The sequence below is a fragment of the Mauremys reevesii genome, linkage group 8, assembly GCF_016161935.1.
Source record: "Mauremys reevesii isolate NIE-2019 linkage group 8, ASM1616193v1, whole genome shotgun sequence".
NCBI lineage: Eukaryota > Metazoa > Chordata > Testudines > Geoemydidae > Mauremys > Mauremys reevesii.
Genome location: NC_052630.1, coordinates 92983036 through 92999094, shown reverse-complemented (window position 1 = coordinate 92999094; position 16059 = coordinate 92983036). Strand labels below are relative to the sequence as shown.

At 37.9% G+C, this 16059-nt stretch overlaps 1 protein-coding gene across 9 annotated transcripts in view; it reads left to right on the top strand.

Annotated features, from left to right (window-relative positions):
• The window catches only part of NFIA (nuclear factor I A), a 463875-nt gene extending 448119 nt beyond the window's left edge, over positions 1-15756 (top strand). For all 9 annotated transcript variants that reach the window (XM_039483687.1, XM_039483692.1, XM_039483688.1 and 6 more), the window contains one exon: positions 11321-15756. In XM_039483687.1, coding sequence (XP_039339621.1) covers positions 11321-11338 — 18 coding nt within the window. In that variant the 3' untranslated portion in view covers positions 11339-15756. The remainder of the gene's footprint in view (positions 1-11320) is intronic.
• Positions 15757-16059: the final 303 nt, after the last annotated feature.

Below are 16059 nucleotides of genomic sequence, written 5' to 3'. Positions count from 1 at the left end.
ATATCTTGACTTTATTAAGGCTTTTGATACTATTTTGCATAACCTCATTAAAAAAAACTAGGTAAATATAGCCCTGATGGAGCTACTATAACGTAGGTGCATAAATAGTTAGAAAACTGTTCCCTGAGAATAGTTATCAGAGGTTCACAGTCAAGCTGAAAGGCCATATCAAGTGGGGTCCTGCAGGGATCGATCTTGGGGCTGGTTCAGTTCAATATCTTAATCAATGGTTTAGATAATGGCATAGAGTACACTTATAAAGTTTGCAGACAATACAAAGATGGGAGGGGTTGCAAGTGCTTTGGAGGATAGGGTTAAAATTCAAAATGATCTGGACAAACTGGAGAAATGGTCTGAAATAAATAGGATGAAATTCAATAAGAATAAATGCAAAGTACTCCACTTAGGAAGGAACAATCAGTTGCACACATACAAAATGGGAAATGACTGCCTAGGAAGGAGTGCTGTGGAAAGAGATCTGGGAGTTATAGTGACTAACAAGCTAAGTATGAGTCAACAGTGTAATGCTAGCAAACATAATTCTGGGCTGTATTAGCAGGAGTGTTGTAAGCAAGACATGAGAAGTAATTCTTCCACTCTACTTCGCACTGATAAGGCTTCCGCTGAAGTATTGTGTCCAGTTCTGGGCACCACATTTCAGGACAGATGTGGACAAATTGGAGAGAGTCCAGAGTAAAGCAACAAAAATGATTAAAGGTCTAGAAAACATGACCTATGAGGAACGACTGAAAAAATTGGGTTTGTTTAGTCTGGAGAAGACTAAACATTCTTTATCACTATTGACAACGTCACCATACTCTCTGTTGCTCAGGCCTATAGCTTTATGGTCATCTTTGTCTCCTCCCTCTCCCTTGCCCGGTACACCCACATCATGTCAAAATCCTGGTGCTTTTCTCTCATTAACATTTCTAACACCCGACCTTTTCTTTCTGTACACATTTCTACAGTGGTTATCTCATGTCTTGATTACTTAACCTCCTTCCCCTGGATGCCTGACACCCATATTGTCCTTCTGCCAGTCCTTATAAAGTGAAACAGCTAAGATCGTCTGACCTGCCTGTCACAGGCACCCCTCTTTGAGTCCATCCACTAGTTTCCCTTTTCCTGCTGCATCAAGTTCAAACTTTGTATCCTTATTTTCAAAACCTTTCACAACTCTCTTCTTCCCTGTTTATCTGCTTTGTCCCTTATTGTGACGTTCATGCCTCCTTTGCTCTCAGCGATGCCAACCATGACTGCTCATTTGTTTGCTTTTCCTACAACCATCTTTGTGCTCTCATCTGTGTTACTCTTACACATGGAACTCCTTCTTTAAAGTAGTCTGCAAGCCCTCTCCTCCTTCAAATCCCTCTTCATGACCCACCTCTGCTGTGATGCCTGCAAGAAATCAGTAATTCCTAGATCCAGGGCAAAAAATACCCCCCCCCCCGTACTTTTTTAACACACTGGTTGTGCACATAGCTAGGTGATATAACCATTAGATTGTAAGCTCCTCAGGGCACATACCATATCTTTCTATGTGTTTGTACAGCACCTCGCACAACAAGGCCCTGATCCTGATCAGCATCTTGGGATGCTGCTGCAATATAAAAATATTCTAAGATTATGGAGTCCAATCATCAGACATAAGCACCTCCGTCCTGTCCTCTCATCACACGCACACACACACACACCTGGAACATTCAGTCCCAGAGAGGGTTTTCAGAGGGAGTTGAGTTGTGTGCTGGTTTTAATACGGATGCAGGGGGGTTTCCCTCCCTTCCAGTTTACACAAGTCCCCCCCGATGCAGCTCTTGGGTTGTTTCTTACATGACACTCTCCCTGTTCTCCAGAAGATTGGCAATAACTAGCCTTTCTCCTAAGTACTGTCAAAGCCAAAAGGCTGTGTCTTTGTAGCAACTTGCAGGCAGGCAGAGGGTAGCCAGCCCCCTAAAAACACCTCTGTCTCTCCCTCCACACCCCACCTCCGGACTCTGCACATTCTCCCTGGCTCAGTAACATAATCTCATTCTCCATCATTGCTCCCAGTTGGCACTGAACTGAGGAGTGAGAGTCCCAGAGGCGAGAGAGAGAGAGAGTGTGTGTGTGTGTGTGTGTGTGTGGCTGCCAAGCCACAAATATAACGTGGGAGGCCCTGACTGGGGTTTTTTTTGTATGTGTTTTCCTCTAATTGTCTAAAGCAATAAAAGTAAAAAAGTTTAGATAAATCTTGGATTTTAAGGACTTTGTTCCTGTAGTCCTGATATCCCAGATTTCAATGGGAGCTTTGCGTGTCTCAGGACGGCAGGGGCTGGCTTAAATTGAATAAAACTGTGAGTACAGTATAGGGAGCTTGGTAACAAAGAATTTTGCAAAAAACAACAAGACCAGGGAGTACAATGAAGAACAGAGAGGATTACGGTGTGGTGAAAGTACATGCTGGCTGTTATAACACTGTACCTCTAGAATAAATTATGTCCCTTTAAAAAGTAATACTTTAACTGTAGTTCTATCTAGAGATAATTAAGAAGCTATTGTTCTCCTTATTTCCCTCCCTCCTTCCCTCTCTCTGCAGCAGTTCTGTGGAAACTTTTAATACTGCAGCTTGAAACTTGGGCCTCTGGGTCTAAAATGCCTGAGAAAGCACTGCAGGCTCTAACTGTAAAACATTCCTTCGGTGGGCCCTGGAAACAGAGCGAGCTAAAGCAGAAGAGGTTCAGAGAGATCACATGTAAATGAGGGCTGGCTATAGATTCCTGAGAAGCGTTTTATTTAGTTTAAACCTGAACTTGAACTTGCAAATGTGTTCCTGTAGAAGTGGACAGAAAGCATTGCTCTGTAGAACAGGAAACCATGTTGCTGCTAGTACGGTACCAGCACTAAGGGGTGCGGGGGAAGGGGAGAAAGGGGCCAGTGAGAAATAGATTTCTATCCCAAACTTTCCTGCATATTTAATTTTGAGTAGAGTGCAAAGTGACTTGGAAATATATTCCTGCTGCATCAAATCGGAAGATTACAGAACATCCCTAGTATAATGTGTAAGAGGGTGTTTAGTCATTTTAAGGTGGGAAATCTTATTTTGATTAAGAAGCTGATAAGCTCATAATGGTCTTAGAACCAGGAATTGTTCCTATTGAAATGTTATAAAATCACATCATATTGTTTTTCATAATCACAATATATATAGCGCTCCTTTGTGAGTTTGTTCTATGTCAATATCGGTAGATCTAAATCTAGATATATGCTTTATAGCAAAAGGGGAAGGAAATAGGTAGGATTTAATTAAATAAATGTTAAACTACTATTCTCCTTTGATAAATTGCAACTGTACCTGTGGTAGAATAAGCCTTGTGGAGATTTGTAGGTAACTGGTAAAGCTGATAGAATTTAAAAAATATTTACATTTTAATCCAGAGTGGGTTTTTTTAATTATGTATTCACGTCTTTGCTAAAATTAGTGTTTTGGATTCTTGGTTTTCCTTGCAACAAAAGATACAAAAGGAGTCCAAGGTTGCTGGCATGTTTAACACAAAGGTGCAGTTGACACCGTCTACAGGACCCCAGCATGCAGTGTTTCTGTTCAGTTCAAGTGGAGTGTTGTTTACTTGAACTATTATTAATGGGCCAAATTATATTAAAGATGAGGGCAGCTGCAGGCCACTTTGTAGAACCTTGAAGGCTATATTTGTCTGGTTTGTCATGCTTTGGTCATCTGAGTACAACCAAACCATTTTTAGTCATCAAATCAGTGTTTTTAATGACAGTTTGAATTGGATGGATGAAAAAACTGCTTCTTTTTGGCAATAATGCAGGAAATATCCATGTAGAGGGTCTTTTGGTGCAAGATACTTCAGCGTTTGCTTTAATAACCTTTTTTGTTCTATGACTGTATGTAAAGATGACAGGGCAGTGCGGTGAGGCCTGGCTAGAATCCCCTTCCATGTGTCTGAGGTTTATCAATGCAGAAACCACCACAGCCTTTGAAAAGTAAACAGCTGGCTTGGCTTTGTGTGCTGTATTTTAGATTAGGGATGTCTGGCAGATTTGAGATGACTTTAGCCTGGACTGTTTGGAATACTACAAAATCATTTTTTATAATGTGTTGAAAGTTTGTTCAAATGTCTTAGCTGCACTGCCGCCACCAGCAAGACTGTTTGTATTCCAGTCAGAAAACTTTATGGTAGCAACAAATATTAGAGAACCCATTGGAAGTCTCTGAAAGATCTCAGCTCGCCTTAATCCCCTTGCTGTACCTCAGATCTCAAGTAACTTTCATACTGTGGGCTCACTTTAGTGGATAGAACCTATTTTTCATGAAAAAGCAGGAAGTAAGCTGTCTTTCGTAAAAAGATTTACAAAATGTAATCATTGTTGAAATAGTCTCTTTGAACTGCCTTGTCTGCAGGGGTGTCTGGCTCCCACTACCCCCGTTTCTTTAGAACACCCTTACAAGTTCTTCTAGTAGATCAGGTACACTGGTGGTTCAATTCTTTGATGTCTTGAATGAATGAAAGAAAAGCATAATAAAAGAGAGCTGTTGATCAAGCATAAAATACTCTTTAAGCTGACAGAATGGCAGAGTTAACACATTCTAAGCTGCTTTTAGTTTTTTCCTTTTTTCCTTGCATTTTCCTGTGCTTTGTGTACAGTGGGGGTTTTTATTTTTTGAAAAGTCTCTGATCTATGTAGTTAGCCGCCTGCTAACAAAAACCAAAATGGGATTGTTTCTTTCTCTCTCTCTCTTTCTCTCTCATTTGCTTGACTACTTTTTTCTTGTTCTTCTTCCTTTTTTTCCCCATATAAACTGGTTTGCAGGTTAGCCATGGCCAGCTTTCACTGTTTGCCATGAAGTTTAGAAGCCCTACTTTGCCTATTTCAAAGTCAACTTAGTAATAAATAAAAGGGCTCATTCTCTTAACTTTTTAGAAAAGAGGTAAAAAATTCAAACCTCTCTCTTTCACAAAATGTTACCAAAATAAAATAAAACAGAGCCCTTGCCTTGAAAAGCAAAACTAAAATAAAATACAAATGGATTTATTGTGCGATCACTTTCTTTTAGTCAGAGTCAGGGAATGGGGAGAGTTTTCTTCTCGTAGATCTAATTTAGATCTTAAGTTACCATACATAATTTATACATCATATTCAGAGTGCCTAGTCTGCTGGCTGGATTACATTTCAAACGTTTGCCATTGATAAGTTTTACTGTATTATATTCAGACTAAATGTGAATGTCAACCTTTAATCCTCTGTTCTTCAGGTTCTGAAGGCAGGGGGTCTACAGCTCAGAACATTGCTTTATGCTTAAGAAACATCTGGGGCCAGCTGGGACACTCGCTGAAATATTCAAATGTCTGGAACAACAGCAATAGTTACTGTATTAGTATGTTTGTAAAAGGTTTTGGAGAGGCTAGGGTGACTTTAAGGGGTAAAAGCACTAGTTATTTCCAACCTGAGGTTTGAACCAAGGAGAACTCTTAACTGAAGTAAGTTGGTTAGTCCCAAGATAGTAGTGGTTTGGACTCCTCTGCATTTTTAGTAGTCAGCAGCCAGAAGTCCATATTACAAAATTATTGCACATAATTCAGTACAGTTTGCCACAATTGGCATTCTCACAAAAGTTATTGGATACAGAGCTACTGTACACCTCGCCTAGAGACTTGCGCCCCTCCAGGGAGGATTTTTATCTTTTTGAGGCTGTGCAAACATGCTCATACTGGCAGGTGGCCTATACTGTACTTAGACTTTGGACAACCAGAAGATGCACTCTGTTTTATTTCCCTTTGGGGATGACCAACTTGCTGTTTCTGTCCCTTTTGGTATTTAGTTTTGGAAAATTTAACCACTGAATAATTAATCCCAGCACTAAGAAAAATAACGGCCATGGACCTCAGAATGCCCTCCGAATGTCTTTAATATTCACCTGTCAGTTTAGACACAGTGCGTCGCCTCATGCTAGGTGAAACCCTATGGAAACCAGTGGGCCAAATCCAGGCCTGGTAAAAAGCAGGTACATCCCCAGCTGCTTAGGTGGAATATTGTTCACCTTTGAAGTTTCATAGAACGTCTGATTTTTGGCCCTGTTCATGTGAAATGACCGACTGTAAATGAGTGTGTTACTGGGAGCTTTACGTCAATGCCAGAAAATCACTAGAATTAGTGCACTGTGATGAATTTTCACAACTGTTTAACATTTGCGGCTAAGATTCACCCAAACAGCTTCCCCATTTGGGGGTCAAGTTATATGGCTGTTGTTTTCATTTAGGCTATATCGGGGCTAGACTTTTTACCCTTCACACATTCCCACCAGCAGAGCTCTTCCAGTGGTAGCAACAGCAGGAATTACATCACATTGGTTAAAATATTGAGGCTTGCTTACACCAACACTCAACTGTCGTTACCACCAGTGGAGCGGCATCAGTGGGAATTTAAAAAAATGGGTCTAGTGTGGACAAAGCCTTAGACATAAATGGATTATGCGAAGAAAAATCTCCTGTGTGTGGAGTTAGTGAGAGATTAAAATGTGTGAATGTCCTCAAATAACCTACATAGCCTAGAGAAGTAAGACAACTGTCACACCCAGTTCTGGATTCCACATTAACCACCCCCTTCCGCAGTGTTAAACTTTGCCCTCAAGGACTTTTGTTTAACTTTTTAATTTGAAAAACAGATACTGCTGCTTTACAACCTCCACTTTTTGCTTTAAGTGAAAGGCCTCATTGTTATTTCAGGAAAGGTTCAGGTAGAAGTAATTCTAACACGGTTTTTTTTGTTTTGTTTTGTTTTAAAACACGCAAAAAATGCTTATGATTACGTTTCAGAGCCAAGATAAAATAAATCACACAGGAAGGCTGTTTTGAGGAGATTTTAATAAACTTTGGGCCTTATTCTATATTTCTGACCCAGGCAAAACAGTTAGTGAAATCAGTGAAGTGCTGCCTGCTTTTCTCTTGTAAACATGCCAGTTTCCAGTGTGTGTTTCCTAGTTGTTCTTTCCAGTACAAAGTACATAAGTGCCAAAAGTTGCTTAAGGTTTTGTGTCTGTGCCTGTGCTATCTTCAGAATAGCATAAAAAACAAATAGACTGGCACTCTGAAAGAAACATAATTGCCATTTCAGTCTTCCTGTTTAGGATTCAGTCAAGTATATATTGTTTATGGTTCATAAAACCTTACTAGTGTGAGGATTCTAAGATACTGGCAGTGTAAAGCTTCAACTTTCATGGTGCTGTAAATTAGGGGGGGGAAGTGTGATAATACTCCTCCAAGAACAGTAAAATAGAGCTCCGTAATGGTTAAATGGAATTTTATACTCACATTCGGTGTGGAACTGTTTTGCATTACATGAGTTGAATACCTTAGAGATGACACACATCTGCAGGCACTTTATTAAATCCTTAGTCAGCATTTTTCTACCTGATGAGATTACTTCTTCATTTGACTGGAGAAAGGAAAGCTAAGATCTTGTACTGGACTGCAGAATTCTTTTTGATGTTTCACCTTGAACACTAGAATAGGACAGTGAGATACTCTGTAGGTCAATACAGAACTGTAGTAATACTGTGGACTATATAGCAGTAATTTTACTTATCTAGGACCTTGTGGTCCACTGGATTCATTTAACTCCAAATTCCCCACTGCAGTACGTTGTTTTTTTTTTTAATAAATAAGGGGCAAAGCTAAATGTTTGCTTTTCTGGTAAAATGCATAAAGATAACTTCATCCTGCATTGGGTTGTGATATTGCGTGCAGTTTAAATGGAGATGTAAAATTAAGAAAAGAAATACTTTTGTTCCCCAGCTGGATGCAGTAGGTTAGATTGCAGGACAAGAAAGAAGGATAAAATGTAGGTGGTAGCCAGAAAGCATAGTCCATTTTAAATTATGTTGGGGAACAATGGCAAAAAATTCCATACGTATAGATTTGGGTTTGCCTGTTTCACTATGCTGTTTAATCATACAAAGAACTCTGCAAATCACACATCTCAGAGTTGCATATTCTGTTAAGTGCTTCATACACATTTTTCATTTTATATGTTGAGGTCTGCTCCTCCTTTGCAGTGGAAGTTTTCTAGGTGAGTCAAAAGGATAATCAAACTCTTCAAATATAATCCAAGAAGATTTAAACTCATGTAAGGTCCTTAATATTAAAAAATTGTCTAGGAAAAACAGGGTAATTAGGCATGTGTATTTCTTTTGTGAAATATAAATTAAAATGGTATCTTGAGAGCAGTACGGGATCTGATGAGAAAATGCAGTTTCAATCTTGCTATTCTGCTGTCTCAGCATATAAAATATTTCATCAAAGAATAGTTGCAAAAGTAACCAGTGCCATGCAGATGTGTCTGTCATTTGAATTTATTACTCTTAAAATCAGCTTTTATATGAAGTTCATTAGGATAACAACGTCACTGGACACAAGTTTACAAAAATATGTTTCAGTTCAATACTGAAGGGGTTAATTAAGTTTTTCATTGGTATTAAGATTGAACTGTGTCTGCAGGAGTCATATTGACACCCCAGTGCATGGTAACTCTACTCCTTTATTGACATGTTGCTAGTCAAGAGCACAATAGCACTCTGTGTCTGCAAATCATTGGTAAAATCATCTCAAGAAAAAAAAAAGTTTGAAAGCCTAATGCTAGACAAAGGCACAAGAGCTGCACTGCGCAGCTAAAAACTCCAGAGTCAGCAACTTCTATTGATTAAAAACTAACCTTTAAAGTAACTCTCAGAGTGTGTGGTTAGCATTTAAATTTAAACATGTCATGAGTTGATTTGTGTTACAGAATACCAACTCCGAAGGAGTTACATTCACATCAGATTTTTTTTTCTAATTCCCTTAAGCAGCTAAAGTATTTCATGAAATGTCAATAGGGCAGTGGAGGGAAAAAAAAAGGTGTTTTGGAGGGGGAGTGGGGGAAGCCGAACTGAGTCTTGTAGTTCCTTTTCCCATGCAAATATTCAGCCCCAAAAGAAAAGTGTGGGGAGTGAAACACAATAATTAGACCTTTGTCTAACTTTCCCAAGTGCCAGAGAAAGACAGATTAATTAAATATACAACAGTGTTAGTTTTTGGAGTGGGGGTCTCTCTTGCTGTGTAGGTCATAAATTAGGCAGAATAAATACTTCAATGTGTTTGCAGTGGGCCTGCTACGTCAGAGCCACTGGAAGGTTGGTGGGAGGAGAGCAGAGTGTTTCTTGCTAATGATAGTCACGTCTGGGTCTGTCTGGTTGCTCCTAGCAACCAGACATGATGTAACACCAGGATGAACTTGAACTTGGGGGACTTGAAAAGGGAACAATAGACCAGAGCAATCAATAAAGCCTATTTCAGTGAAGGATTACAGAGCTGCTCTGGGGTAACCTTGTCTGCAAGGCACACACTGAATAGTAAGATGTGTGAAGAAACTTTTTACTTTTTAAGAGTGCAGAAGCACTGCAGAATCTTTTAGTAATGCAGTGAGTAGCAGGGAGAAATGTGGTATAGAAAAGTGCACCCCCTGCTGTCCAAAATGTGCACTAAGAATCATTAAAAGAAATACTGCATTTAACTGCACTGAAGGAAGATTAGGAGTTTCATTCCGGTTTCCTTACACTTCAGTAATTAAAACTCCAGACCACGTTGGCACCCCAATAATCCAAATCCGATCTATTAAAAATGAGATGTCCAAAGACTAGAAAGGTCTAATCATGATGCCAGTTTAGCAGAGGTCTAGACATAGTGCACAGTTACTACTTTTTTGAATTAGTGGAAGGTGTTGATGTGTATTTGCCAGAGCGATTTACCTTCCTGAGTTCTTTAAAGCTAGTGGTTAACAATAATGCATGTCTGAAAACACAGGAAGTGTATTTTTAAAAAATCTGCTCTTGAAATAAAAGTCTACTTGTGATGCCAGTAAATCTTACTCCAATGTATATAACTATCATTTAGCTGTTTATCCATGTGATCAGGCAAACCTTGATGGTAGCCAACTGGACCTCTGCAATAAAAGGATTTTTACCTATTTGAAGGACCAAGACTGAATTTTTAACCCTTTTGCTCCCTGCTGTGCACGTTCACAAAGCTCATCCTTGTCCACTCAGACCATTCTGAAAGCTATAACATTTGTATTATGATTGTAAAACATACACATAAAGTTTAGAACACCTTGAAAATTGTGATCGTTAAGATACCATCCAGGGGCCAGTTCTTGCTTGCCTTATCAAAATCAATGGGACAGTTTAATCAATAAGGAGAGCAGGATTTGGCACTGCTGTTAAAATAAAATAATCAGCAGTGGCTACATAAACCCTGGAAGAATTTGTTTCTGTTTATAAGCTTTGGGTATTAAAACTATTTCATTTAATTACAGTCCGTCTGAGTACGAATACAAAATTTGTATGCAATGGTTGAAATAGATATGGGGATGGTATGTCTGTGCTCAGAAAGGGGAATGAAGTAAGAGTTAGCTAATGAAGTCAATTGGAAACTGGATTACTGACAACATTTCTCATACCATATTATTTATTTTATCAGCTTCTATCGAGCCTACCACCATGGCAAGAACATATAATCTTGAAGTCCAGCATGGACCTTGCCTTAGGGGCCTCTATAAATATTAATACATAATATTGTGGTGGCTGTACTATAAATCACATGACATGGTGAAAAGAAATGGAGGAAATAGTTGGTAAAACTTGTCGTCAGTATGTATGTGTTCAACTATGCACCTAATACGATATGAAAGGAGTTTATATAAAATGAGTTTCAGCAACAAGTCTCTCATACCTGAGCCTTTCTCATTATACTCTTTTATCATAAACTATAGTTACTTCTTGTTATTTTAATTCCCCAGAGCGCTGTACATCACAGTCAAATTCAAATCCACATTCAGTTTAGAATCCCAGGATCTGATACTGATCTTACTCATATCTGTTTTACACGGGTGTGAATTCATCAGGCCTGTTCTGATCTCACTTACACCCATTTTACCCCAGTGAAAATAAAGCTACATTGACTTGAGTGTAGCTACTCTTGACTTACACTAGTGTAAATGAGATTCCCATGCAGGCCCTACTGGGCTTATTCTGATCCTGTGGGAAAAGTTGATTTCTCTGACTGGGGCACTTCAGTTTTCCTTGGGTTCAGGACCATATCATCTTTGGAATGCTAAAATCAGCCACACTGAAGTTCACAGGGAAGGGTGAGTGGTAATGAATCTGTGCAAATATCTGCAAACTCTGTCCCCCTGTTTAGAATACGAGGATTGCAGTGCTATTCGCGGCTCCTTCCAAAACATCTATAATTACAATCAGCTGAAAGGTTTTCTCTCTGTTTTGCAGTCCTGGTACCTGGGATAAAAGTCACAGCTTCCCATCACCCACCGGACAGACCACCTGACTCCTTCCCAACTCTGTAACATGGAAGCAGCAGCAACACAGTGCAGTTACTTCACGTCAGTGGAAGGAGAGATGAACAGATATCGACAGCAAACAACTAGTACATGGAAATGGCAAATGTTATGGTCAATGGCAAAGGCCATAACTTTTTTGAGATTTTTTTTAGACACCTTCGGGACTGTTGTGATTTCTCATATGGTGCTGGAAATGGTTGGGCTTTGTAATTTTTGAAGTGTTTCATTGGTAGTGTAAGTATTAGGTGACACTGGGTAGAACTAGCCTCTGCTGCTGCTTACTGACTCGCTGTTGTAACACACTTTCCATATGGAGCCTAACTGTTTTACAGCATTTTCATTGATTTTTTTTTCCCATGCAGGTGTGAGACTTCTTGAGAAATCATGAAACACACTTAACCTGTAACTTTTGTAGTAGCTGAATTCTGCAATATATAAACGTACAGGACAGACATGGGGCATGTTTTTCTGTAACGGATTGGGAAAAAATGCAGTTTTTTGTTTTGTTGTTTTTTTTTTACCGTCAGATACAGTTAGATACATAACATGAAAAATCTGAGCATTGTCAACAGGTTTTTTTCCACTCAAATTGCAGAGTGATTTAAAACATCAAACTACTACTATTCACTAAAAAAAAAAAAGAAAAAAGAAAAAAAAGAAAAAAGTTTGAAATGCTGCACTTACATAACATTTTTTCAACAATTTTCAACAATTACACAAAAATTCATGCAGAAATGGGGAAGTTGGTCTGTTTTGACAGAAACTGACAGGAATCAAAACAATCGAATTTTGAATTGAGTAAAGTGCAATTTCATTGGATAGCTAAATATCTTTGTAAGATAGAGATTGTTGAAAATTCTATTTTTGTTTTCCAAGTCCTTCCACCCCAGGACTCTAAAGTATTGGGGTAAAAAACAGCCTTGCAAGAAAAAGGGGAGCTATTTTTGCTTTTTATGTTTTTTATTGTTAAACTTGTATCCCTTTAAAACTGAAGGAAAATTAAAAAAAAAATCTAATGGTGCTTTTACCACAATATGTTAACTACATTAAATGCTAATTAATCATTTTCTGTTATCAAAGCACATAACTAAAATTAAATCATAATATCTGTTAATTTTATAAGCTAAAAGTCACTATAATGGATTATGCCAATTCTGACAAATTTTACGTCTTTCCGGCAAAATAGGGTTTATCAGTTCTCAGACACCTTGGGAATCATGTAGAACGGTCCAGAAATTAAAACACCTTTGTGTCCCTGAACTGGTACTTTTTCTGGACTACAAAGAAAACAATACAGAAACGAATGCTGATGTGACAACTTACGCCAGTTCAAAGCAAGGGCACTTGCTGAAAAAAAAAAAAAAAGTTTGGACCCCAAACGTCCTGTATCTTATGTACAAAAAAAAAAAAGAAAAAAAGAAAAAAAAAAGAGTGCAAGTGATTTTTCCTATCAGACAGCGGAGCATCCCTTTGCTTCACATGTGACTTTAAGAAGGTTTCCTATACTATACATATATATACGTTCTGGTTGGCAAGTCCAGCTAATCAGAGAAAGTCTCTGCATGTTCTAGTGTTAGTAACTAATTTTTATATAGTTAATGTAGGGTAAAGTAGAGTGCATTAAGACACAATATTGTAATCCCTATTCCAGGCACTTGCCTTTAAACTATGTTTGTATGGCCCTTCAGAAGGGTTTCTACTACTGTCCTATACAATCAAGTAACTGAAATTCTTGGGAAGACACTTTGCTCCTCATCTTTTCCCTGAAACAATGTTTTTTTTTTCTTAATTTGCACGAAACAAAAAAAAAACAAAAACAAAAAATTCCATATCAATGTGCCTTGCCCTGGATAGCGATTATTTGTGGAATTGTTGCACATGTTCCTATATTGAAAGGGGTTTTTCCCTAGTCAAGCATTTGGAGACACTTTTTGTAAATGTGACTTTTATGTCAGCCATTGTCAGTTTCAACATCTAGAATTAAATAGAATGTTAGTTGTTCCGCAGATAGGAGTAGTGTTTATTGTCCTGTATGGTCAGTGGCAGTGCTATTCTGAGATCTGTAGATGCTAGATTATCAGTATTTTTGGATGTTGCTGCATTTTACATTTTATTTGGAGTCTTCCTTTTGTTTTGTTTTTCCCAGATATATGAAAATATGCAATACCTGCTTATATCATGTAGAAAAGCTTAGCAATTATTAATTTTTCTTTTAATTTTTTTTTATTTGACCAAAGTTGGTGCTGCACTTGACGCAGTGTGTTTTAGGTGTTTGTCTTTGTACTTATGTGATTTTGAATGCACATGCAGGAAGGGCTCTTCTTAGAGAAGCAGTCAAACTGTGAAGCACTAAGCTGAACCCTGCTTCAAGCAATTTTTGTTTTACAATTGTTCCTTTCACAAGCAAGCCTTAAAAAAAAAAAAAAAAAAAACCTTCCTTTTTCTTCAGATCCCACACCCATTTTTATTAGCAGACTGCAATCAAGCCACATTCAACAAAAGTATATAATGCCCATTTTTATATGCACGTTTTTAAACTTCCAAGTTCTGAAAATTGTTTACTGGTTATTCTCTATTTAAGGAAAAAAATAAAATGTTTTGGATTTTCATATGTGTCTGATAAGTGGTTGAGTAGTCATTTTGCTCTGTTGTATTGTGTGATTGTTAGTATATGGTATCACATCCTCTAGCCAGCATCCTTTGCCTTCCCTATAGCACTTAGCTGGGCATTACTTTATTAAGACATATGTGCACTAAAAAAAATAATAATAAAATTAAAAAAATAGCAGCTTTCAGTGCTTCACAGTGAAGGGAAAAAAGCCTAGACAAACATTTTGTCAGAACCTTGCTATAAGCCAAGGTATTACCAGTAAATTGGTTGTATATACAATAAAATTGCACCCTTTTTTAAACAAAACAAACTTAAGCAATAGTTTGGGCAGTTAGTTGTTTTTAGTGAGCATGTTGTAGTCATGGCTGCAAAGAGAGAGAATTAAACTGCCCACTCAAAAGATATGTAATTTGTATGTTGTATAGTTTTATTGATTACACTGATTTATTCTACCCTATTTTATAATGCAGGACTTTTGTAATGTTGTTTAAATGAGGACAAATTTCTGTCAAATTAGCTTAGTGGAATTTCTGATTGTTCGTTATAAAGGCAGCGTTCATAGAATTGCTTTTTTTTCCCTTTGGGAACTGGATTTAAGTTAAAAACTTTCCTGTTTCCATTTTGTATGTATTTAAATACAGTTATTTTTCTTCTCTCAATGGTATAGCATATTCCTATGCTTGAGAAGTATAGGCTACTGAAGAACCATTGTAAATGGACAGTACAGATATGCTGTATTTTTGAAGGTATTTTGTCGCATTAAGTTTGATGACGCTAAAGTTAGGGAATTCTGATCAGAATTGCAGAAATAAATGTTTTAAAGGCTTTAAAACATTAGGTAGGCGGTCAAGGGTGTTAATCAACAGTGGTTGTAAAGTATTAAACACACTAAATTACATTTTTGTTCACCTTATTACCATGCAGAAAACACAGCAGTTCAGTTCTGTTCAGGTATGGAGAACAAACAGTTTTTTATTCCTCAAAGTAAAGCAAAGACTGGAGTTCTGAGCAAGACAGCTGCTCGGGGTGTGCAGCCTACAATAAAGAAAACATGCAAGATTCAGGCGGACAGTGTTGGTCCCTAATTCAGAATCCGATTACATTTCCTTCCCCTTTTAAATTGTTTTATTCGTTTGTTAGAAAATAATGCAAACAACTTTTATTCCCTCTCCACCCCATCTCTGGAAATTTTGTCAGGCACAAATACTGACCCATACTCAACTCCTTCCTCCCCCACCCCATCCCCAAATTTAATGGTTTAAAAATTCCTTGTCATGAATTGCCTCCACCAGTTCATTGCTCTCTTTTTGAACTAGGGCACTTGCTTTTGTTGTGCTGCGCACCCCAGCAATGCCATTCTTTATTCCTCGTCCTTTATCAAAAAAACGTACAGGCTAAAGTTAGGCAGCCCTGGCATACTTTGTCTCCGCTCTTTATTCCCCCCTCATCCTTCCTCTCTTGAGGTTGAAGGGTAAAGGAAACACAAACTTTCCTCAACTCCACAGTATTCAGTCAGCCCACAGGAATATGCAAAATCCCTCTAACTTTGTTTTTCTTTCACTATTTGTTTTTGTTCCATATATTTTGCAGCTTCGTAGTAACAGTGTTATAAAATATTTACTGTACAAAAAACTACAAAAAACCCAGATACATAGCCTAAAATAGTATTTTTTCCCTTGTGGTGATTTTTTTTTAAAAGAATGTCAGTTAATATTGTACTTTGCATTGTGTCTCTGGAAATATCTTCTTCTTTTCTTTTTTTTTTTTTAAAGAAGGCCTCCATCGAACAAAATTAAAAACACAACCGGCATGATAATGTAAGGAGAGCTTCAATGGCACCTAAAAACTAAACAAACAAATCTCATGAGATCTGTTGGAGGAAGGTCTCATGAAGTGAACGCTGCCTGCTAGGCAGGATTTTCATCAAATCAGTCTTGCAATGCCAATTTTGTCTTGAAGTCAATGCATGTATTACTGTTTGACAGTAAACCCGGCTATGCCATCATCAAGTCCAAGGCTGTGCAATAGTCTAATTAGTATCGAGTACATTTTCCTTT